The 25,243-nt window shown below is 46.9% G+C and overlaps 1 protein-coding gene and 1 non-coding gene across 2 annotated transcripts in view; both read left to right on the forward strand.

The window, feature by feature from the left end:
• Nucleotides 1-259: 259 nt before the first annotated feature.
• On the forward strand, nt 260-341 carry TRNAS-AGA (transfer RNA serine (anticodon AGA)). Its single transcript has one exon. It is a non-coding gene; the product is annotated as a tRNA-Ser (tRNA).
• A 31-nt stretch (nt 342-372) lies between these two features.
• Nucleotides 373-25,243, forward strand: part of HS1BP3 (HCLS1 binding protein 3) — an 86,066-nt gene continuing 61,195 nt past the window's right edge. Inside the window, exons 1-3 of the mRNA XM_075923430.2 lie at nt 373-532; nt 16,146-16,311; nt 24,535-24,742. Coding sequence (XP_075779545.2) covers nt 492-532; nt 16,146-16,311; nt 24,535-24,742 — 415 coding nt within the window. The 5' untranslated portion in view covers nt 373-491. The remainder of the gene's footprint in view (nt 533-16,145; nt 16,312-24,534; nt 24,743-25,243) is intronic.

The raw sequence follows: 25,243 nt of genomic DNA on the forward strand, positions 1-25,243 counted from the left end.
TGACAAATACCTTGAGAACTATTATGCTTCGTTTTAGAGAGTGGATTATTTTATGAAAGGTAACGACACTAGGAGGCACTAAGATTTTTAAAGGCCGGCAGAGGGGACTAGTTAAAGTGCAAATAGAATAGAGGAGCACTCTCTTTCAGTGGGTGGCCCAACAATACTTATAATGAAAGAAATCTTTCCAATGAGCCGAAAGTACACACATAACAGAGGAATTTGTAGAGCCATGTTGAGACGCCACTTCCTACAGGCGGTAGTCGTGGCCGAGTGGTTAAGGCGATGGACTAGAAATCCATTGGGGTCTCCCCGCGCAGGTTCGAATCCTGCCGACTACGGTTCCTTTTTGCTTGTTTCCCCCCTCCCCTGCAATTGAAGCAAACGCCCTGGTGGGGCAGAGCAGCAGGAAAACAGGCCGGTGCCAGTCCCGCACGGGGTCCCTGCGCGGCTGCTCGCGGGGAAGCCCTCCTGGGGTCCGGGACTGCAGGATGCAGCAGGGCACGGCCCCTGCCGTGCTGGCCACCACGAGGTGAGGAACTTGCGCAAGGGGCTGCCTCGCTCCTTCTCCCGCAGCCCTGCTCGCGCTTCCCCTGCACGGGGCCTGGGCCGGCCGCGCGCTCCGCTCCCTTGGGGACCGCTGGGGCTGCGGCGCCCTAGTGCTGGAGCCTCCCCCACTCAGGGCACCCTCGGCCGCCCGCGCCTGGCGCTTCCCCTGCGCCGCCCCGCTGGGGCTTCGGGTCTGGGGGCCAGGAGCCCCTGCGCTCTCCGGGGGGCAGTGCCTGGCATAGGCAGCAGCAGGGATCCGCTGGGATCCCTTCCCCCGCCGCCAGGGGAGCAGGAGATGCGGCAGCCTCGGAACTGTCTCGTCCTGGCTCCCCCAGGAAAGCTCCCAGGCCCGCTTTCCAGGCAGCTTTCTGCTCTCTCGGCTTTCTCTTTCCCCGCCGTCGTGTGACCTTTGCAAAACCTGGGCGTGGGCAGGCCTGGGAGACTGCGATCTCCTTTGTCGGCGGGCAGAGTTATGGGACTTTGGACTTTACAAAAGTTGTGCGCGCTGACACAGGTTGGGTTTTGGGCTCTACAGGTGGGAAACCCAGAGCTAGGGGCACAGATCACCTTTTTCCGGCAGCGGAACTCCCTTTGCATTCTCCTCTGAACAGCCCCGCGAACATCTCTGAAAAGCTTGTTAAGAAGCTGGATGGTATAGGCAGCACGGGTTGTTTAATCCGTGTAAATTAATCCATTCCATTTCTAGCGCGCTAGGAACTCTGGGTATGGGATTACAAGTGAAAAATTCTGGTTGTGAGATTACAAATGAGTGTTTTTTCTTTAAAATGTTTGAGGTTGTCTGCAGCTGTCTTACTGGATAGCGTTGTAGAGTAGTGTCAGTTCAAAGTTCTTTATAATCATTTAAAAACAGGAGATGGGAAGGGCACAGGCTGCTTTATGGTCTTTGTAGCTATATACCTAATGCACCTACAATAACTTTACAAAGATGAGGTAACACAAAAAGTAGCTGGAAAGCAAACCTTGCGGACATGTCAGTGAGTTGAGGGCATCTGAGGTGTTGAGGGCATTTGGCTGCTCCTCAATCAAGATGACAACAATAATTGAAGCCTGATTCCTTTTAATGAAAAGTTTAGAATTTGTAGAATGCAGCAAAAATTGCTGCTTTCCTAAAATGGTGGGAGTGGCAGTTTTGTTTACATACTGTTGGAGAATGGATGTTTCAATGGGGTTCCTAGACTTGAAGGACAGAGGTGCCATATTTACAATCATCTCTCATCTGTATAACACAGACTATGGTATATCTCATGTAATTTCGGATCTTCCTTATTTTATACCAGGAGTGGGGAATGTTTTTTGGGTCGGGGGCTGCTGACCCACAGAAAAACTAGTTGAGGGCTGCACACAAGTAAGAAGGAAAATAAATAAATAAATAAAATGAACAAACCCTCACTGATGTGGCCACTGACTGAGAAGCAGAAAGACACTTCCCATGTTCCCCTCCCACACCAGAACCTAGCGGACCCAGAGTTAATAGATTTCATGTGCTCCAGCCCTGCTGTGGGGCAGTGGCAGGGGTGTGTGTGTGGAGCACCAGCACAGGCTCCCCAATGCTGGGGAGGGGGAAGCCCTGAGCCTCTGGGCTGGATCCAGGCAGCCTGGGGGCTGCATCCGCACCCTCCCCAGGCCTGAGGTTCCCACTCCTGTTTTATACTGTCCCAATGGTAACCCTTGACTCTGCTAGGCTCCAAGAATGTGCTTTTCCTTCTAGAAATGTTTCTAGGGGGACAGAGATTCGGTTCTGTTTTAAAAATAAAATTTTAGCAAATGTTCACTGGGCTCACAGACAGGCAACTCTTTTGATCATGCACATTTTAAAGAAGTTTTATATCTTCCCATTTTTAGCAAATAGCCCCTTCCCTATGTAGCACAAGTTTGGAGAGGGCTCTTTTTGGGGTGGCAGGTGTAAGCATTTCTGATTTTTGGTGGGCCAAAAATGCTTAAACTTTTTTAGTTTTAATTAAAACAAAATCACTTTCCCACAACCCTAAATACACCCAAAGGGATTTTACCTACATTATAAAATGTAGCCTCTTGGGCTGAGACAAACCTCGGCCACATCACCTCCACAAGAGGAGACTGGAAACGAGAAAACGTAGGTTATATAAGGGAAGAATCGTCAGAAACTCAGCCCCAGACACAGCAAGATACTTCATCACAAGCCTGACTGTAAGCACAAGTAATTTATTGACTTCAGTGGCACTAGTCTCATGCCTAAATACTTTGCTGAATTGGGGCCAGACCTATTGAGAAACTGTGGGTGTAATAGGGGAGACTTGGGCTCTGGTGGGCCTGCCCACTCTACCGCCCTCGCCCCTCTCCCCCGCCTCCTTTCTGGAAGTTACCTCTGCTCACTGCTTCACTCCTCTTGGAAGAGGGAATGAGGAGGGACGAAGCAAGAAAGTGGCCGGCCTGGGTGGTATTTGGCAGGGGCATGAGGCAGCTCAGCCCAGCAACTTGTCCAGCCTAGTGTCTTGGCTGGCCCGGCTTGGTTTTCTGGGGGACAGGAGGAAGGGGGGAAGGCTTCAGGGATTGGGAGGCTGGTGGTTCAGTGTGCACTTGCTTGTGATCCTCATCTTCTGGAAACAATGTGCATCCAATCCACAATCTGCTCTCCCTACCCGTTACGTGCATCCGCACCCTGGCAGCAGCCAAGAGGAGCATCTGTGTGGGTTTGATTGTGTCCTTGGATGCTTGTCCCACCTGGCGCTCTTCCCAGGGAGTGTGGTCAGGGCCTGGGAGTTGTTTTACTCCTCCCCGCTGAGGGGTTTGTAGAACTGGCACCTGCTCCAATATCTGCAAAAAGGAATTGTGGGATATTTGCATCTGTGGATTTGCAGGGCTCTATCCACGAGTGGGCATCCTTGTTGCAACCAGACAAATTATAAATATTTAATCTTGTAAGTTAAATATAGGAAAAAATCGGTATGTACTTTTAATAGCACCCATTATCAGTTGTGCATGGACAAGTCTTCATCTTTTTTTCTGTTTATGTTCTAAGGCAAGCATAGTGCTATGGAACTAGGCAGTGTACCTAGTGGGTAGAGCTCTGGTCTGGGGCTTATGAAACCTGAGTTCTGTTCTTGGTTCTGTCACTAATCTACTGGGTCATAAGAACGGCCGTACTGGGTCAGACCAATGGTCCATCTAGCCCAGTATCCTGTCTGCCGACAGTGACTAATACCAGATGCCCCAGAGGGAGTGACCAGAACAGGGAATCATCAAGCAGTCCCTATCCCATCACCCATTCCCAGCCTGTGACAGAGGCTAAGGACACCATTCCTACTCATCCTGGTTAATAGCCATTGATGGACCTAACCTCCATGAATTTATCTAGTTCTTTCTTGAACCCTGTTAAAGTCCTTGTCTTCACAACCTCCTCTGGCAAGGAGTTCCACAGGCCAACTGTGCGCTGTGTGAAGAAAAACTTCCATTTGTTTGTTTTAAACCTGCTACCTATTCATTTCATTTGGTGAGTGCTAGTTCTTAGATTATGAGAACAAGTGAATAACTTTCCCCTATTCACTTTCTCCATAGCTGTCATGATTTTATAGACCTCTATGATATTCTCTCCCTGTCTTCTCTTTTCTAAGCTGAAAAGTCCCAGTCTTTTTAATCTCATGTGGAATCTGTTCCAAATCACTAATCATTTTTGTTGCCCTTTTCTGAACCCTTTCCAATGCCAATATATCTTTTTTGAGATGAGGCAACAACATCACCTCTGATCACTGGGTCACGTCTGTACTTCAGTTTCCCCATCTGTAAAATGGGGTAAAGGATACTGCCCTCCTGTGCACAGTACTTGGGAATGTACTGATGAAAAGTGCAATATAAAAATCAGGTATTGTAATTATCTTCTCTATGTAAAATACATTAAAAGTGTGGGGGGGGGGGAAAGAGTGGTCCTGTACCCTTTTTAATTTTTTTTTAAGTTACAACTTAACATGGCTACCTGTTTGAGGGCATGTCTACACAGCAGAACAAAAGTTGAATGAAGCTATGCAACTTGAGCTGCACCAGTTGCATACCTGAAGTGGCTTTTGGTGCTGTCTACTCAGGATGTTGAAGGAAAAACACTCTTCCTTCAACATCCCTTACTCCTCATGAAACAAGGATTACAAGAGTTGGAGTAAGAAGTCCCCAGCTCGACATTATTTTGAAATAATGGCTAGCAGTGTAGACACGCTCTTTGTTATTTTGGAATAATGTCAGTTATTCTGAAATAATATTGCTGTGTAAATGTATCCTGAGACATTAAAAGGGAAGTGTTGACTAGTGTGGGAGATAACAAGCACAATGGATTAACATTAGATTTCTTCCCCTCTGCTCATTGGCTGTTGCTCCATCACCCTCAGTATTTCAACATAACTCCAACTGCCCTCTCTTTCCTTTTCTTCTCCCATCTCCCTTCTTTCGTTTTCCTTTGAGCTCTACCGTCCCTTCCCTGCCAGCCTTTAACACCTTTAATGGAGATAGTAAAATGTAAAATCAGAAAAACCCCATGAAAATCATATGAAAATCAAAACAAAGTTACAAAAAATCATGGCACTAACATGTTTTTTGTGAACCTTCACTCTGTTAGCTCTGCTTGTACTAGAAGATTTACATGGTGTTGCTGAAGCTCCCCTCCTCCACCCATTTGTTGGGGAATTTTGCTGTCTGTTTTAGGGATGTTAAATTACGAGTAATTTTCTAATCTAATAGTCGATGCATTTCGCCTTGGGCAGTTGCTATACTTCAAAAGCAAAAGCACTGTGTGGAGCCCAGGGTCAGCTGGGGACTCTGGGCTCCCTACGTTGACCCCGGACTCCCTGATTTGCTGCCGCTGTCAAATACCATGGGGAGCCTGGTGTCTGGCTCCTTGCGGCATTTCCATGTGGAACCCAGGATCAGCTGGGGACTCCCCTGCTGACTCTGGGCTCCATGCACTGCTGCCGCTTTGAAACACCATGGGGAGCCTGGCGTCAGGCTCCATGCAGCGTTTTAAAGCAGCAGTGCTACACAGAACCTGGGGTCAGCAGGGGAGTCACCAGCTGATCCCGGGCTCCAAATGGCGCTGCTGCTGCTGCTTTGAACCACAACATGAAGCCCGAGGGACACCCCAGCGGCAGCGCCACATGGAACGCTGGGTCTGGCCCCAGGCTCCACGCAGCACTGCCACTTTTGAAGTACCCCCTTCTTGTTACCCCCCTTGCTGCCTCTTTCTGATAGAGGCAGCAAGAGTAGAGGGAAGCAACTAGTTGACTAGTCTGTTGACTAGTCCTTCACATCCCTAGTCTGTTTCCCTTCATCAGGAGTGAAGGGAAAGTGCACAGTTTGCTGCATTCCTCATTCTGGCTGAGGAGCACAGGGGACAGACTTGCTTGGACCTGCCCATCTGGGGACATGCACCCCTCCCCTGGATGTGCCCGCTGCAGTGGCCATGGAGAGGTGCTTCTCACCTGACCTCGAGTTGCTGCGGTGAAAGAGGACTGGAGTAGTCCTCTCTCCATGGGGCAGCCTGCATACTGAACCCTGCTCTTCTTTACTACTGTGAGTAGCCTCACTGATATCAATGGAATGGCTCATAATAAAACTTACAGGAAGGTTGCAGCAAGGGAGGTTTAAGTTAGACTTTTGGGAAAATGGTCAGGGTGATCAAACACTGGAATAAATTGCCTAGGGAGACTGTGGAATCTCTATCACATCACTGAGGATATTTAAGAGCAAGTTGGATAGACATCTAGCAGGGATGATCTAGATGGTGCCTGGTCCTTTCATGAGGGCAGGGGACTGGACTCGATGACCTCTCAAGGTCCCTTCTAGTTTTAGTATTCTATGACTCTCTGATTAAGAATTTCTCTAGTGTTGCAAGATCGGGAGTCTTGGACTGTAAATACTTCTGGGCAGGAATTTTCTCTTATTCAGTGTAATTATACTGAGCATGGTGGGACCCCTGGATCCTACCAAAATTCAATTAATAATAGATACAAAATGTTCTTACGAACGTTCATATTGAAATGCAGACAATTCTGCAATAATGTAGCTATAAATAATGCATCTGCCTGAATTTCCCTGCCAGTTCTCATGATTTTAGGATCACAATTTCCTAATTAAAAATAAATGAAGAAATAAATAACATTCTCTCCCCTGTGGAAGAGCATTGCACAAATATCAGGGAAAACTGCACATGAGAAACAACAACGAAACTGACTATACACAAAGGGTGCATCTAGACTGGCTGCTTGAATTTGCGCAAGAGCACTGACTTTGTAATGTACAAAATCAGTGCTTCTTGCGCAAATACTTTCATGCTCCCACTCGGGAAAAAGCCCTCTTGCGCAAGAATACTTGCGCAAGAGGGCCAGTGTAGACAGGGAAGAACTGTTTTGCGCAAAAAAGCCCTGATAGCTAAAATGGCAATCGGGGCTTTCTTGCGCAAAATTGCGTCTAGACTGGACACGGATGCTTTTGCGCAAAAGCACTTTTTGCGCAAAAGCATCCGTGGCCAGTCTAGATGCAATTTTGCGGAAATAATTTTAACGGAAAAACTTTTCCGTTAAAAGTATTTCTGCAAAATCATGCCAGTCTAGACGCAGCCAAAGTGTTGTCAAAGGCACAAAGTTAACATATGACAAGCATAAATATCATTTCCCTTTGTAGTTTCTTTTAGTTATAGCAATCTTAGTTGTTATTTCTAACAATATAAAAAAAATTCTAAAATCAGTGTGATTATATTTTGGGTAGATTATCCATTTAACGACTCTGATTCATTAACTCTTGTAGTTAAATCGGTATTTTGAACCCAATACATTTGATGTTAGTTTCTAAAAGAATGTTAACTAGCTGCTAGGTTTCATCTGGACAAGAGTTATTCCATGATCAGAGGAAGCTGGAATACTTATTGGTGGATGGTTTGTTAGTAGATTTTCCTTTTCTTATAGTTAGGGTGGGGAGCAAGAGAATATTGTAGAGATATAGCTAAAGATTTGTTTGAGAATTTCCAGGATGTATTTTGTTTCCAGAAGCAGAACTTAGTCAAAAATAGCAGCCTACAGAATTGTTGACTAATGCTTACGGTCGTAATCTGAGTAAACATTTACAGTGTGTTGTCTCAAATGTAAATCAGTACAGGCAGTCCCCGGGTTACGTACAAGATAGGGACTGTAGGTTTGTTCTTAAGTTGAATCTGTATGTAAGTCGGAACTGGCGTCCAGATTCAGCCACTGCTGAAACTGATCAGTTTCAACAGCGGCTGAATCTGGACGCCAGTTCTGACTTACAAACAGATTCAACTTAAGAACCCCAGGCATCCCCAAGTCAGCTGCTGCTGAAACTGATCAGCGGCTGATTCCAGGAAGCCTGGGGCAGGGGCTTCCTGTAGTCAGCCACTGGTCAGTTTCAGCAGCGGCTGACTTGGGGACGCCTGGGGCAGAGCAGCTGGGGTGCTGCTGGGTTGGTCCGGTAGTGCCGCCTCTCCTCGGCGCTACTGGACCAACCCAGCAGCACCCAAGCTGCTCTGCCCCAGGCGTCCTGATTCAGCCGCTGCTGAATCTGACCAGCAGTGGCTGAATCAGGACGCCTGGGGCAGAACAGCTGGGGTGCTGCCCGGTTGGTCCAGTAGCGCCCAGAGCGGCGCTACGGGACCAACTAGCAGCGCCCCAGCTGCTGTACCACAGGTGTCCGGAGCAAAGCCAAGGAGCACGGGGGCAGCGGGACAGCCCAGACGCGCTGTGGCTGTCCTGCTGCCCTCGGGCTCCGTGGCTTTGCTCTGCTTTGCTCCCTGTCCCCCTGGTCTGCAGACCAGGGGGACGGGGGGGGGGGGGCAAAGCAGAGCCAAGCCGCGGAGCGCGTGGGCAGCGGACAGCCCTGTCTGCTGCCCACGTGTTCCGCTGCTTTGCTTCCTCTCCCTGGTCTGCTGGAGACCAGGGAGAGGAACGGCCCGTTCGTAACTGCGGATCCGACGTAAGTCGGATCCGCGTAACTCGGGGACTGCCTGTACTTAAAACAAGACTGTCAAATGTCCCTGAGTCAGCACTCTGGCTGCCACTGATGAAGACACTTGAAACAACAGCCATAATTTACATGTGAGTGAAGTAATCTTTTGTGCCAACATCGAAGCAGTATGGGCCAAATTCTATTCTTTTACATCATGACATCCCTGTTAAAGTCAATGTGCCAGTCTAACAGAACAGAATTGGCTTAATTTGAAAATGCATCTTTGCCAGTGTTCAGAAAATGAAAACGGAATTAATTTGGACAAGACAGACTGTCACATAAAGCATATAACATACAGTATCTAGGGTGAAATCATGACCTCAGAGAGTAGATGTGGCCTTAGGCTGTACATAGGTGCAGGGGCGGTACTAAACTGGCTGCCAGCAACTGGCGCCCTAGGCGAACCATGCAATCGGCGTCCCCACCTCCAAACCCCTCAATGATATTGCGCCACCATTTGGTGCCCCATTTAACTTGGCGCCCTAGGCAAGCGCCTAGTTTGCCTATATGGAGGGGCCGCCCCTGCATAGGTGTAGGCCAGGTCATACTCGAAGCCTACTGAGGGCCACACAAACAAAAACTGATAGCTTTCAGGGCCACCGATGTACTTCTGTCAGAAAGTCGTAATTATTTATTATTATAGATTATGTTGTAGATATATTGTATAATATTTTTCAGGTCTTGTTTGAATATAATACAATAATTTGATGTGTAAAATTGTTACTTGCTTATATATAATATTTTTTATAATTTTTAAATATAAATGTAAGGTACTTTTAAATTATTTTTATATGATACATAACTTGTTTTGTTGAAATAAAAACAAGTATAGACCAATACAATAAGGGAGGGTATGTCTACACTACAAAGTTAATTTGAACTAACAAACGATAGTTCGAATTAACTTTGATAGGTGCTACACAGGCAAACCGCTAGTTCGAACTTAATTCGAACTAGCGGAGCGCTTAATTCGAACTAGGTAAACCTCATTCCACGAGGACTAACGCCTAGTTCGAATTAAGTAGTACGAATTAAGGGCTGTGTAGCCACTTAATTCGAACTAGTGGGAGGCTAGCCCTCCCCAGCTTTCCCTGGTGGCCACTCTGGGCACCACCAGGGAAACTCTTCTGCCCCCCTCCCAGCCCCAGAGCCCTTAAAGGGGCACGGGCACCGGTGCCCGTGCCAGGTGCAAGCCTGCCAGCACCCAGCCAGCAGACCCTGCACCTGGCACGGCACGAGCCAGCCACCCGCTGCCACCCAGCCCTCTGCCTCTTCCCAGGACCAGGCTGGCGGCTCCTGGAAGCCTGCCCAGGTCTGCAACAGGTGGGCGCCCGCCTGGTCTAGTGCGGATATCGTGGACCTCATCCACGACCTCCGCACTAGGCACAGGAAAGTGGCCGTCTAGGGCAGGATAGCTGCCAGCCTGGCCACCCAGGAGCAGGTTTGCATGAAAATCAAGGTGGTCCACTGAGACCCCCGACCCTGAGCCCTCAGCTTAGAACGGCCGTACTGGGTCAGACCAAAGGTCCATCTAGCCCAGTAGCCTGTCTGCCAACAGCGGCCAACACTAGGAACCCTGGAGGTGATGGACCGAAGACAATGACCAAGCCATTTGTCTCGTGCCATCCATCTCCAGCCTTCCAAAACAGAGGCCAGGGACACCATTTCTATCCCCTGGCTAATAACACTCCATGGACCCAACCTCCATGACTTTATCTCACTTCTCTTTAAACTCTGTTCTAGTTGTAGCCTTCACAGCCTCCTGCAGCAAGGAGTTCCACAGGTTGACTATTTGCTTTGTGAAGAAGAACTTTCTGTTAGTTTGAAGCCTGCTACCTATTCATTTCATTTGGTGTCCTCTAGTCCTTCTATTATGGGAACTAATGAAGAACTTTTCTTTATGCACCCTCTCCACACCACTCATACTTTTATGGACCTCTATCATATCCTCCCTCAGTCTCCTCTTTTCTAAGCTGAAAAGTCCCATTCTCTTTAGCCCCTCCTCCCTCAGCCACTTGCTGGAGCCAGCTACTCCATATGGGCTGCTCCAGCTGTGCTGTTGGTGACGAGCTTCTGAGGCTGGGTCCCCTCTGCTGTCTGAGCCTGACTGGCACCTGGGGGGAGAGCTAGAGCTAGTGTGGCCTCGGACCTAAGCCCTTGCCGAGGGGTGGGGGGAAGAGCCAGGGCCAGGGCAGCCTCGGTCCCAGGGGAGCCTGGGACCGGCTAGGGGATGGGGAGAGGAAGAGCCAGGGCTGGCCGGGAGGTGGGTGGCCAGGGGGGAAGAGCCAGGGTGGCCTCAAGGCCAGGCCCTCCCAGTGGCTGGGGAAAAGGGGGATGAGCCAGGGCTGGCTGGGAGGTTGCGGGGGAAGAGCTGGGGTTGGGGAAAAGAGCCGGGACCGGGGTGGCCTCAGGACTGGGCCTTCCCCAGCAGCCGGGAGGGAGGGGGGAAGAGCCGAGCCGTCATTGGCTAGGCCCTCCCCAACTGAGAGGGGCATTGGCGAGCATAGGGAGCAGGGGGCGCAGGCCCCAGTAATCTGTACAGACAAAGAATCTGATTCCCTCTGGCTCTCACCCACATGTTCACTCTCTCTCAGGCTGTCCCTGCTTTCAAGCAAATTCTTGTGTTTACCATGCGTGATTCTTATTTCCTTCTTACTCAGGCAGAACTCACCAGGTGAAATTCTGGCACCTTGTAGCTAGTGACAAAGCCGTTACTGTGGACTTTGCCTGAATACTGTTACATAGGTCTCATGTGAATTTTAGCCAGATGCAAATCTGCCTATATCTTGAGGTATAAAATCCAGGCCTCCTATTTTCCTGTCCCACAATCTGAGCAACTTTCACTGTAGCTGTAGAATAAATATAAAATTAGAGATTTAAAGTTAGCTCAAGTTTGGTTAAAGAAATCTGTTGTTACAAAGAGAGGCCATGAAAGCAGTGAGGGTATGTCTACACTACAAAGTTAATTCGAACTAACAGACGTTAGTTCGAATTAACTTTGATAGGCGCTACACTAGCGCTCCGCTAGTTCGAACTTAATTCGAACTAGCGGAGCGCTTAGTTCGAACTAGGTAAACCTCATTTTACTAGGACTAACGCCTAGTTCGAATTAGCTAGTTCGAATTAAGGGCTGTGTAGCCACTTAATTCGAACTAGTGGGAGGATAGCCCTCCCCAGCTTTCCCTGGTGGCCACTCTGGGCACCACCAGGGAAACTTGTCTGCCCCCCTCCCGGCCCCGGAGCCCTTAAAGAGGCACGGTCTGGCTACGGTGCCCGTGCCAGGTGCAAGCCTGCCAGCACCCAGCCAGCAGACCCTCCACCTGGCACGGCTCGAGCCAGCCACCCGCTGCCACCCAGCCCTCCGCCTCTTCCCGGGACCAGGCTGGCGGCTCCCGGGAGCCTGCCCGGGTCCGCAAGTGTAGCCAGACAGACTGCCCCATCTCAAACAATCTTGCTTGCCCTCTGAGATGTCTGTATACAGAGCAGAGAAGGAACAATAAGAAGATCAGCATAGCCATTAAGCTTTGATCTGCTTTGACCAGGATATGCAAGTTTATGACTCTGAGTAACGATTAAGGAAATAAGCTAAGCTCGAGGCTGCAAGAAGTGTCAGGCTGGCACCTATGTTGATTCGAACACACACAGTCCCTGGGAGAGGAATTTCCCACTGAGAAAACAATGTCCCGTACTTCCAATTTAATCATCTCAATTCTCTCTTACAAGTGTAAATTAAGTTCACAACTCCCATGTAAGAACTGGTCTCACAGCAGACAGACCAGCATCAATTGGCATTACAGATAAGAAAGAGAAAATACGTGACCCAATGGGTATATAAGATGGGCCCAGCATGCACTCACTTTGAGTGTCAATCTACCATTTACCTGCTGGTCGGGTTAGGTGTTTGACCTCCCGAGGTCCACGGGGATGCCCACCTCGTATTTTCGTCTTTCCGAGGAATTGAGGGACCGATCCTGGCCTGACACGCTGGGACCGAGTGACGCAGAAAGGTGTAAAAATTGTACCTGTATGTTTCCTTTTGTTTTAGTGCATGCATAGAATAGAGCTCTTTAAAGATTAAGCTGTCATTTGGTACCATTATTTTCTATTTTCTATCTTTATTTTCCTTGTAACCATTTTTCTAAAGATCTATCTATATATATATATTTGCCAGCAGTTAAGAAATAGAACAATAGCCATTGCAACCACATGATTTATAAGCTTCCTCAAATAAACCTGTAACTGTTTAAGCTTTAACCTGACTCCTTCAGTTGCTGTAATAGAACCAAGCACAATTTAAAAGAACTTCAGCCGGTCATAAAGGGACAGATATAGGGAGAGCTTGGGGGTTTGGATTTGTGTCACACCCAGGTGGCAAATTCCGTTGGGGCACTTCTCAGCCTTCCCGAGGCTGCCTGCTGCGAAGGAATTATGAATTCTAGCAGCTGAAATCTGAAGCGTAATAAGCTCTCTCTGTACACTTATTGGGGCGCCCTTCAACCTCTTCCAGGTTGCTCACTGCAAGGGACCCCGGTCTCAGCAGTTAAAGTCTTGGGTGTATAGTACACACACAGTATAGGAAGAGCTTGGGCGTTTGGGTATGTGTCACACCCAGGTGGCAAAACCCATTGGGGCGCTTCTCAGCCTCCCCGAGGCTGCCCGCTGCTAAGGAATTATGAATTCTAGCAGCTGAAATCTGAAGTGTAATAAGCTCTTCCTGTACACTTATTGGGGCACCCTTCAACCTCTTCCAGGTTGCCCACTGCAAGGGACCCCGGTCTCAGCAGTTGAAGTCTCGGGTGTATAGTACACACACACATACCACTCACTGCCCTGACCGTCGGCTGATAGCAAGAGGCGGGCGCCCGCCTGGTCTAGTGCGGAGATAACGGACCTCATCCACGACCTCCGCACTAGGCACAGGAAAGTGGCCGTCTAGGGCAGGATAGCTGCCAGTCTGGCCACCCAGGAGCAGGTGTGCATGAAAATCAAGGTGGTCCACTGAGACCCCGATCCTGAGCCCTGACTTAGAATGGCCGTACTGGGTCAGACCAAAGGTCCATCTAGCCCAGTAGCCTATCTGTCAACAGCGGCCAACACTAGGGACCCTGGAGGGGATGGACCGAAGACAATGACCAAGCCATTTGTCTCGTGCCATCCATCTCCAACCTTCCACAAACAGAGGCCAGGGACACCATTTCTACCCCCTGGCTAATAGCACTCCATGGACCCAACCTCCATGACTTTATCTAACTTCTCTTTAAACTCTGTTCTAGTTGTAGCCTTCACAGCCTCCTGCAGCAAGGAGTTCCACAGGTTGACTATTTGCTTTGTGAAGAAGAACTCTCTGTTATTAGTTTGAAGCCTGCTACCCATTCATTTCATTTGGTGTCCTCTAGTCCTTCTATTATGGGAACTAATGAATAACTTTTCTTTATGCACCCTCTCCACACCACTCATGCTTTTATAGACCTCTATCATATCCCCCCTCAGTCTCCTCTTTTCTAAGCTGAAAAGTCCCAGTCTCTTTAGCCTCTCTTCATATGGGACCTGTTCCCAACCCCTGATCATTTTAGTTGCCCTCCGCTCTCCCACCCTCTCTCTTCCCCTCTCCCACCTCCTTTTCCCAGTCTCCCCGAGTTTTGTTCAATAAAGAGAGTTTCTATTTTTGAACACACGTGTCCTTTATTTTGTACATCAGGAAGGGGGGCTAGGGAGGGGTAAGTGGAAGGAGGTGAGGGAGGAATGGGGTACGAGCCCCGGATGGGGAGGACTGGGGTGGCTCTGCGGGCTTTTGGGGTGCAAGCTCTCCTGAAGCCCCTTGATTGACCCCCGGATGGCAGCCTGCGGCAAGTGCAGGCGGGCTGATGGCCGAGTGCTGTGATGTGCCAAGTGTGGGCACTCAGGGCACTCCAAGCCAGGACTGCTTTGCAAGCGGGGCACCCCTGAGAACTGTCTGTCCGGAGTGGGGGTCGGGTCCCTTTAAGCACAGCCCTCGGCTAGCCTGAGGCAGCAGCTCCACACTCTAAGTCCTAATCTGATGCCCTGCCAGCACTGCTTCCGGCCATCCTTAACCTCAGTTCAGGGTCCACTCAGTGTGGACATGCTAGTTCGAATTAGCAAAACGCTAATTCGAACTAATTTTTTAGTCTAGATGCACTAGTTCGAATTAGCTTAGTTCGAATTAACTAATTCGAATTAAGTTAGTTCGAATTAGCGCTGTAGTGTAGACATACCCTGAGTTACAAAGTGAAAAGGAATAAAGTAGGGAGGATATTTGCTTCAAAGAATAACTCATGAAATAAGGGGAACTGATAAGAGTGCTGCAGAGGCTTGAGACTAATGGTCTTTTCTCCATCTCATCTATGGGTGGAACATGCAGAAGGGTGAACAAATGGCAAGTTCAAATTAAGGATGTAAGGGAGTAGCTGTGTAAATGGGTAACTGATAAACATGAGCTTATTGGTGACCCAAATTGCTACACATGGCTCCTGGTCTGGCTCCCGGGAAGCTGCCTGCCACCCTGCAGCATTGTGGGGTGGCAAGCGGGAGCTGCTATGTGAGGGGAGCTAGCTTAAAAGCTGCCTCCTGATGCGCACCAGTTCTTAGGAAGATGTCTGATGCCCCATGCTGCTGCTTCTGTATTAGAGGCAACAGTGTGGGGCAGCAGTCGGTTCCCTGGGCGTGGGGTAGCAGGTGGAAACTGTGGTTCTGGAAGCCAGCTTTTAAGTTGGCTCCCAGGGAGCTGGCTGCCATCCCGTGTGCAACTGTGTAACGGCTGAAATTGTCAACGGTTACACTGTTAGCAAATTACACTGATTTCAACACCCCTTGTTTAAACAGCAGATTCATGCACATTTACACAATGTGGCCTTGAAAATCTGTAGATCTGTGGTTATTTTAATGCTATGAAAAGTGAATTGATTTTGCTTTGTTATTTGAAGTTATAGTTCCTTGCAAAGAGCGCATGCATTTTAAATAAGAAACAGCATACTACAGGCAACAATAGAAGGGATTTCTCATTAGAATTGTAGGAGATGAGTAACCTTTTCTTTCAGATAATCTCAAGTCGTATAAAGTAAAAGTTTAAATTGAATATATATTTAAATGAGAGTTAGGTGTTTTTGAAATGAAAGTTAGGCACTGATACTCATCTTTAGGCACCTAAATACCTTTGAAAATTTGTCCCTTAGGCTGATATCCTGTGGACATTCACAACATATTGGTGAAGCTTCTTTTGGATGCAGCAAAGTTAAGGTTTGAGATTAAAAATGAGTGCAAAATGATTTTCATTCTTAGTGCTGAACTGGGTGTGCTTTGCAGTATGTTTTGTTGAGCTGAGTGTAGTCTGTGCTTCTTTAAATACTTATACGTTACATAAACAACATTTGTTATTTCTTTCATAGCGTAGTTAGTGCTGTCATCGTTTCACTAAATAGAAATGGTTTAAGGACCAAATTTAATTCCAGTTTCAAAGCCTTTTAAAATAGGAGTCTTTTAATTGAATTTAGTGGACCTTTGGATCAAGAGTTCTCTTTGGCAGTCAGCAAAAGTTTTCATGTCACTGCTGAATATTTTAACTGAATTTTTGTTTTAATTTGTAGGCAAGTTCAGAATGCTCACACGGGGATAGACTTGTCAGTGCCAGAGTATCAGGAAATCCGGGGGAGGATGCTGTCTGGCCATGTGGAATATCACATTGTAGTTGTTACCCGACTGGTAGCATTCAAATCAGCAAAGCACAAACCCGAGGATGTGGTTCAGTTTATGGTAAGTAGTTAATCATTGCAGTGTTTGATAAAGAAATCCTTTGGGGTTTTCCCCTCTAAATCAGCCTTCATTATTTTATACTGTTGTGATATTACATATTTGATTGCATTCACAGTCTTCAACAATGTACCCACTAATCTTCTCCATCCATGTGCAGAATAATTTTTGTGTGCACTGAGACATGTGCGAATGTACACCACTGTAGAAACAAAAAACCTAGCTGTGGGCATTCTGCTAATCAGATGGACGGCATTTTAATCTCTCGTGAATTACCACACAAATGCCCAGTTTACAGGGAACACTGGCCTTTAGCATGACAGTGCAGTTTGGGTTGGAACAGAAATAACTGTACTTTGCATTTCAAAGCACTTTACAAAAGTAGGCGAATATTATCTCCATTTAAGACAGGGTAGGAAATCTCTGTGCTCTTTCTTCAACATCTTCTGAGGCGCCCTGTGCTCCCCAAGCTGTTCTTGTTTAGTAATGTGATTTCTCAAATTTCATATGTACTCTGCAGTGGAATTGGTCCAGTTCCCTGTTTATTGTTAGTCATCCTGGCTGTTCACCTTTCCTGGGGAAGTCTTAAAGTAAAGTCGATTTATAGGAATGAATTTTATCCCATCAAATATTTTTTGCTCATTTGACCCCTGACTTTGTTGGAAAACAGTTATAGCATGTGGAAGTAATTGTAAACCCTGAGCTTGTGCAGTGGTAGGATATATGGTTCACATTGGTTTACTGTTTTGTATTACAATAGCACCTTGGGCTTAGTCGCATGAGTCCATTGTTCTAGGTATTGTACAAACAGAACCAAAATATGGTCCCTGGCCTATGGAGCTGATAATCTTATGTACAGGACCAGAGATACCAGATGGATACAGGTAGGGAGAGGACATTAAATTGAGACATGATTGGTCAGCGTGACAGGCAGTGGTCTGAAGAAACCAGCAGCCTGACCACTGTCAAGGTTTTTTTGTAGGCATCATGGCAAAAAAGAGTTTTGAGGAGGTTTTTGAAAGAAAATAATGCAATGACTGTGCATGATTGTGGAGAGCAGCTCCCAAACATGAGGGGCAGCTTGGGAGGACGCATGAAGGTGCTAATTTGAAAATTTAAGAAGCAGGCAGTGGAGGCATCATGGGCCTCTCAGAGTTAGGAGTCAGCTTTTTGATACTGAGTGAGAGAGGCTAGGCAGGGTGGAGACAGGCTGTTATATGTAGTTAGTCATTTGAACAGGTGTTTCTCAACCAGTGGTATGAGTACCCCTAGAGTACTTGAGAGAAGTCTGGGGGAGTACATCAACACAACTGAAATTTGGAGAAAACTGAATTTTCGTTTTAAGTTTTACAGCGCTTTATTATTTTTGTACTTTTTTCACCCAAAAATTTCATCGCCCGCCCATCTACGATTAAATTGTTTAAACAAATGTGTTGGAATGGTAGAAAAAAAATGTTGTGTGTCTGAAAACTGTAAGAACTGGAGTACTTATATATATATATATATATATATATATATATATATATATATATATATATATATTAAAGGGGACTTTATAAAAAAAAGGTTGTGAAACACTGATTTGAATTGATTGTTTCTGGTCATCATGTCCTTCAAAATTTAGAAGTAGTAGAGCTCATTTTCTCATGCTGAGATTTTATTCATAGATTTAAAGCAGAAAACAAGCTTTCTTGATTTTTTTAACTTCCAATTGGTTTCCTAACTACGAATGAACACGTCATTGAACTGAGCTAGCTGAATTAAGAGAAATGAAGAAAGTAGTTTTTCTGTATCTGCAAAAGATGCTACTGCTGTCAAAAGCTGGATTAACATTTCATAAGCATGTAAGAACAGACATGGTGGATCAGATCAATGGTACATCTAGCACATTATCCTGTCTTTTGACCGTGGACAATGCCAGGTGCTTCAGGAGGAGTGGACAGAACATGCACTCATCAAGATATCCAGTTGCAGCTTCTGGCAATTGCAAGCTAAGGGCATCCAGATATTGGGTGTTCGCAGGGCAGACCTTTCAGTGGGTGAGAGAGGCAAAAGAATCAAGGGTGTAAAAGAGTGAAGCATGAAGAGAATCAATATAATTGAAATTATTGACTAGAGAGAGGAGAGGGCTGAGAGCAAATGAGAAATCCTAAACACTGGTGGATTGGAAGTCACAGAAAAGCTGAGTCACGGGGTGTGAGGGATTATGTTCATGGGAGATGTTGAAAGAGATTAGCTGAGGCTCATAAGGCATAAAAATCTTGCACAAAAAGGGTTTTTTGTGCAAAAAGGAAATTTCCACACTGCTTGTTTTTGCGCAAAAACAGCTTGAATAGATTATGCAAATGAAATGCAACAGTATGCTAATCAGCACTTCATTTGCATACTCTCTGCCGGCAGTGTAGACAAAGCCTAAGGGAGGGTAGCTTCAGAGTCAGATGGAGAGATCATGGTCTCTGTGAGAACCAGGAGCTGGAGGAAGGGAGATACGAAGAGGTGATGGACAGTTGTGGTATTTTTAGCAATGGAATGGGTAAGGAGGTGGCAGCATGTATGACAGTGATGTCGGTTTTCACTCATATCCTTGGAAGACCATATTGAATTAAGTTTAAGTATCTTTGGGGTCTGTTGTAATAAATGGCTGGTTTATGTAATGTTGACGGCCAGGATTGTATGTAACCTCAAAGGAGAGCTGTCAGATCTCGAGTTCTGCACAGGACAATATGCCAGACAAGAAGGGACTTTTGGAATAAAAAGTATTACGTGCTCCCTTCCCCCCGGGAACATGTAGGGGGCAGTTGAATGCCTATTCCCCACTGCCAGTTATGCAGCCCCCCCAGCCTTTTGAAGCTACATCTTAGGGAGGGGTCTGTTATCTTCTGAGGCCAAGATCATAGCCTCAAACTGAATAAAGGAATGACTGAAGAGTTCTGGTTCTGAACCTAAATCAGTTATGATTTGTGACTTGGTTGTGGGTTTTGAAGGAACGATATCTCCCTGAGCCTGAGGCAGGAATCAGGGTGACTCTGGTAAGCATTTTAGCATGTGTGTAGGGGGCGTGTCTTTTATTGTGTTTCCTATGTTTTCTCTGTAATGCTCTCAGCTAAAGAATAAACATGCTTCCTTAGGAAGAGCTCTAACTGCAGGCAGCACACGGCTTTGAAGAGAAAGCCAAGCGCTGGCCTGTTTAGCAGTGTGGTTTGCTCGGACTATGACAGTGTAGGCAGGGGACAGGGCAACCCTGAAAATCTCTGGTCGTGAGGGAGAGATATGCAGGTCCCTGCCGAACAGAGGAGCGGGCAGCCTAGAGTGGAATGAATTGGTAGTGGAGGAAGTCAGCTGGTTTCGGGACCACACAGATGCAATGCAGGAGCTGTTGCCCTGAACTGTGACAATGGGGTAACAGCTTTTTGTTGATTTGTGCTACAGGATATGCTGTGTGTGTACAGGCCTGATAGCAGGGTGGACAAAGGGGGCAACTGCCCTAGGGGCCCTGCGATTCAAAGAGGTCTGGGGCTCCTGGCTGCCACTACTGCAGCATTTGCAGTAGCCGGAGCCCTGGTCTCTTTGAATCAGTATTGGAACCCCGGATGGTACTGGAAAAGGGGGGCAGTACAGGTGACTCTGAGGGCTGACTGCCTCGGCCCCACCCCTTCTGCCCAAGGGTCCATCCCTTCTAGGTCATCCCCCTCCCCGACCTTGTCCAGGGGCCCAGAGAGTTTGTTGGCTCACTTGTGTGTGTATAATCAAAACTAGTTTATCAAGGAAGACACATTTCACTTTTCATATTTCGTACGTCATATTCTAGCCCTAACATTTCTTTGTTTTGAACAATTTAATTTTACTAGTTAAGCTGCCGTTCCTGTGTGTGTTTGCATAACATCTGGTATCAGCACATTTAAAAGGCAGTGTTCATGTTGAATATCAGTCTGAGCAGTGAGCTTTGAAAATGAGTCATCAAACCAGAGCCTTTGTGAATCTGAAGTTGCTTAAACATTTTCAGTTTGTGAAGTGCTATAGATTGTGGCGTGGGCTGTAGCGAAGCATTAGCTGTGGAGGTCACACTATCTAAGGACAACACAGCTGGGTTTCTGTTTAAGTTCAGAATGCTCTTGTTATATAGAAACAGTGGAGTTGGCTTTCTTTCTAAAAATGAATCAGAGCTGCTATTGAGAAGGCCTCTTTGGAAATCCCTGCCAAAGGCCCCAATCCTGCTCTTTTATGCATGTACTTAACTTCACACACGTCTTGGCGAATTTACTGGGATATGTTGTGTGTATCCACCTGTAGGGTTGGAGTCAAAGTTTCAGTCTCCACCTTGAACTTCTGGGGAGCTATTTCAGCATATTTTTATTCATGGTAACTTTATTTATGTGTTCCTAGCAACAAAATCCTTCTGGCTAAAGTGCATTCATTTTGAGTTTTCAAAATGAATGTTATTAGTAGGACCCCAGTCATGCAAATGCACTTGTTCTTAGCCTTAGTCACATAAGTAGTCTCTTTGAAGTTGGTTAGCCAGAGCCTCAAATGGTGCAAATTGGTATAATTGCATTTAAAACAATGGTATTATGCCATTTTACACCATTTGAGAATCTAGCCCAACTGCAGGTTGAATCTCTCAAATCTGGGACTCTCTAGTCCGGCAACAACCATGGTCCGGTTGCTGGACCCAAGAGCTCCAGAGACTGGCAGCGGGAGCCAGCTGGGAGCCCCAGCGGTGACAGTGGAGGTGGGGGAACTCCAGCAGGAGTGGGTCTGGTGGCCAGCAGGGGAGCATTGATCTCCCCATGTCCAGCAAATTATCTATTTTGGGGCTGCTCAAAAGGATGCCAGACCAGGGAGTTCCAACCTGTCCTCACAGGAATAAAATTAAGCTCATATATAAGTGTTTGCAGGAAGAATTGTAGCTAATAGGAGAAAGTCCTTTGAACCACATATTACAGATTAATAGTATTGATTTTATTTACTTGACAGAATGAAAAAAGATATTCTAGATATTTAATCCTGAGTGTGGTCCATGATAGACTATTCCAGCAGAGGGCACTTAAGCGCTGTCTTATATTATTTTGCTTGGTATAATAACATGCAGGCTTCCTTGTAGCAGATTAGTATGCTTCGGACATAGTATTTAGCACATTCTGCATGCTATTATGGATGGTTGTCGTGGGAAGCCCACAGGGATTCTCAGTGGCTTAATTAGTGATAGTGTACAAGGGTGCATATTTGCTCTAAAGTCAACAGTGTAATTCAACCCAAATTGAGATTTATGAATAATTTGTATATTTGGTTTGCATTGGAAGATTAAGGTTTTCTGGGGTGAAAAGAAAAAATAATATTAATGAGGTTTTTTTGGTCTCACCCCACTGCTCAGTTTAACTTCAATTTAATATTTTTTGGGGAGTAGTTCTATGTATTGGTTGCTCTTTTATAGTAGTTGAATACATTAACTTACTACTTAGTAGTACAGATTGAATCTTATGTTAACCGGGTCCGACTGCTGGACCATGGATGTTCCAGGACCTGAGAGTCCTGGTGAAGGGCTGGTGGCTGGGCTCTCTGCAGTTGGACTGCTTGGTGCACCGCATCTGGGCTGCTAGGTACAACCCAGCAGGGCTGTCCAGTGCAGGCAGGAACCCGGTGCTCAGGGAGCTGGGCTGGAGTGGGTATGCTTGGTGTAGCAGGGAAGTGCGGGGGGGAGTAGGGGGACCAGCAGGGCAGCGAGGCCGGTGGCTGTTTCAGGGCTGGGGGGCTGGTAGCTGGGGGGGGCCAGATATGACCTCCCCTGGTCCAGCAAAATCCCTCATCTGGGACCGGTCAGGTCCTGAGGCTACTGGACCAGGGTGGCCCAACCTGTAGTGGTAGTAGTAGGGTGAAGAGGTATGTATGTGTGGAGGAGAAAATGAAAAGGCCAGGTTAAATGGGATGAATAGTTACAATTTCACACCTTCCACTGCCATTTACCCGCATGCATAAGTCACGGTCCCAAACAATTGGACTGGAAGATGCAATTTGTTCTGACTCCCACTCTGAGTTCGTGGTCCCCAACTTCTTCACTTATAGTTTGTTATTCCCCAGAGTCCTGGAAAATTGGAGTCACTGTTTCATAGGCAGTCCTGGGTCCTACCATTTGTCCTGTATTGATTTCAGCAGCTAGGACAGGGAGGCTTCACCGGAGTCGCTGCACTGACACCCAATGGTGGCTACAAATTCCTCTGCTGTCACTGTTGTGTCCTCTGTTGTTCCCACTCTGCTGCTGGAAGCTGTGGCCTGTGGGTGATACCAACTGCTGCTTTGCTTGCCTACTGCTCAGATGCCCAGAACTGCTTACCACTGATCGGACTCTATGGTGAGCCCTGCTCAAATAAGGGAATGACAGGTCTTAGCACAGCAATTCCAGATACAAGGGTTTCTGTGTCTTAAAGAATCCATCATAATCTCTATCACCTAGCAAGGTGTTCCCAGGACAACCTGGCCAGCCTTTGTACTTCTACCCCTGGTGTTTCTGTCCCCAGCCTCTCACTCCACCTCAGCAAACTTTGCTTTCATCAGGGTGACTGCTACTCAGTTGACCAGCCTTTGCTCAGGTGGGTTCCCAACAGGGTATTCTCAAAAACATGTGCCCCAAGTCAGAAACATGGTCAAATTATAGCCCAGTGACCCAAAACTTGTGCCTCAGTTCGCGGCCTTTCTTTTGTCCTGATGCCAGTTAGAAATGTTCTGTTCTCCTTCCTATTCCCTGAGACATACAGCCTGGTTTCTTTTTTATTTATGCCCATGTAAATTGAGAGTCAGTCCTCTGAAGTCATTGGAGTTCATGATTATTGCATTAACAAATTTCAGGAGAATGAGGTTTAAAAAGATTCAGCTGCTGTGGAGGACCTAGAGATAACTGCTAGACAAGTATAGCATTACGTCTGTTACAAATCAAATATGCAGAATTTTAAAATATTGTTTGCAGAATTTGTAATTTTTGTTTCAGAATTTTTAATTTTTTGGTGCAGATTTTCCCTGGAAGTAACAATTTGTAGTTCTGACCACTGCTGCTGATACCCACTGGTTTGCATTTAGCCAAATTCAATGCATATTGATTGTTTGAACCCTGTTTACCAAGCAGGCCAGATTACTTTGACCTGTCCTTTTCATTAATTACCCCTCCTCCAATTTTTGTGTCATCTGCAACCTTTACAGTGATGATTTTGTTTTCTTCTAGATCATTGATAAAATTGTTAAACAGTTGTAGAGCCAAGAACTGATCCCTGAGGGACCCTACTGGAAACATACCCAGTTGATGACCTTATAGTAGTCCTCTATCAAGTCATCTCTTATCCTTCTTTTGTATAAATGTAATAGAGGTAGCAACATGATCTGAGGTTCTCTCCTGGTTATCAGGTACATCAGCAAATGTGGCAGACATTCAGGCATCAATAGCAGAGAGCAGCTGCCCATCGAGGTTGGCAAATCTGACTTAAGGAGAAGCAGCAAACTGGGGAAAAGAAATCTCTGAAACTTTTTCCACTATGAGAGGCTGCTACTTCCTGATCTCTCTCCAGGCAGGCAGCAAATGTTAGGACCCATGCTTTCAAGGAACAATGTCTGAAGTTGTGATCCTCTGTGTGTGCAACTAGCTGATGACGGGCTGGGTTTATTTCATTACACTAGGACAGCGGTTCTCGAACTGTGGGTCGGGACTCCAGAATGGGTTGTGACCCCATTTTAATGGAGTTGCCAGGGCTGATTTAGGCTTGGTGGAGCCCAGGGCCAAAGTTGAAGCCTGAGCCCCACCACCTAGGACCAAAAGCTGAAGCCCTCGGTTTTGGGGCTAGGCTTACAGGCCTCCTGCCTAGGCTGAAGCCTTTGCTATCCCCTTCTCCTCTCTTCACCCACCCAGGATGGTAGGGGCTCAGGTGTTGGCTGCCCCACCCAGGACAGCATGGCTCAGTCTTCAGTCCCTCTTCCTGGAGTCATGTAGTTTCTGTCGTCAGAAGAGGGTTGTGGTGCAGTGAGGTCTGAGAACTCCTGAAGCCGGGGATCATTGTAATGCAGTGTGGTGAACTACAAAGATGACAGGCTGTCTCCAGGGTAGATGGAAAGCTTTTGCGTTCTGCATGTTATAGACTGAAACATCCAGGGGAAATGTTTCACGGAGCATAACTCCCTGCAGTTTTGCTGTCTGTCCTTCATTCTTGTCTGTTCATAAACTAACCCAACATGTGTACTTCATTACAGGTCTCTAAGAAGTTCAGTGAGATTGACGAGTTTTACCAAAAGCTGACTGCCCGCTATCCACAGGCATCTCTTCCACCATTACCGCGGAAAGCTCTGTTTGTTGGGGAATCTGATATCCGAGAACGAAGAGTGGTGTTCAATGACATTATGAGGCTCATCTCCAAAGATGCAGAACTCGCAACAAGTCCTGAATTGCTGGAATTCTTAGGTAACTGAAATAATAATATTTCATTTGTGGACACACACGCACACGTACACGCACACACATGCAAGCCAAGCGTTCAAAAGTTAGGAAATACCAGAATTAAGGTTACCTATGCAACCTTTATTCAGACTCCCCTTATTCACAGTGGCACTGACAGCCTCCATGATCCCCTGGGCAAAGTCAGGGGGGCTTGGCTCTGCACTCCTGGAAGGGGCGGGGCTGAGAGTGGTAGGGGCGGGGCTAGGGCAGCCAGCCCTCATCACCACCCGGAGTACGACGCATACCCCAGCCCTTAATGCTGCTTGGAGCACGCGGTGTGATGCTCCAGTGGTGATTTGAAGGGCTCCAGCTGCTAACGCATCCCTCCCTCACCATTGGTCGGTCTGCTTGTACATGTGCTTTATGGTACAGTCTTTAATGACATTATCACATGCTATTTTTTCCTTGCCCCATACGTTGTGCAGGATGGACACGCTCTGGCAACGAAGCAGGAGTTTCTTCAAT

This window comes from Pelodiscus sinensis, chromosome 3 (assembly GCF_052426305.1).
Source record: "Pelodiscus sinensis isolate ZL-2025 chromosome 3, ASM5242630v1, whole genome shotgun sequence".
NCBI lineage: Eukaryota > Metazoa > Chordata > Testudines > Trionychidae > Pelodiscus > Pelodiscus sinensis.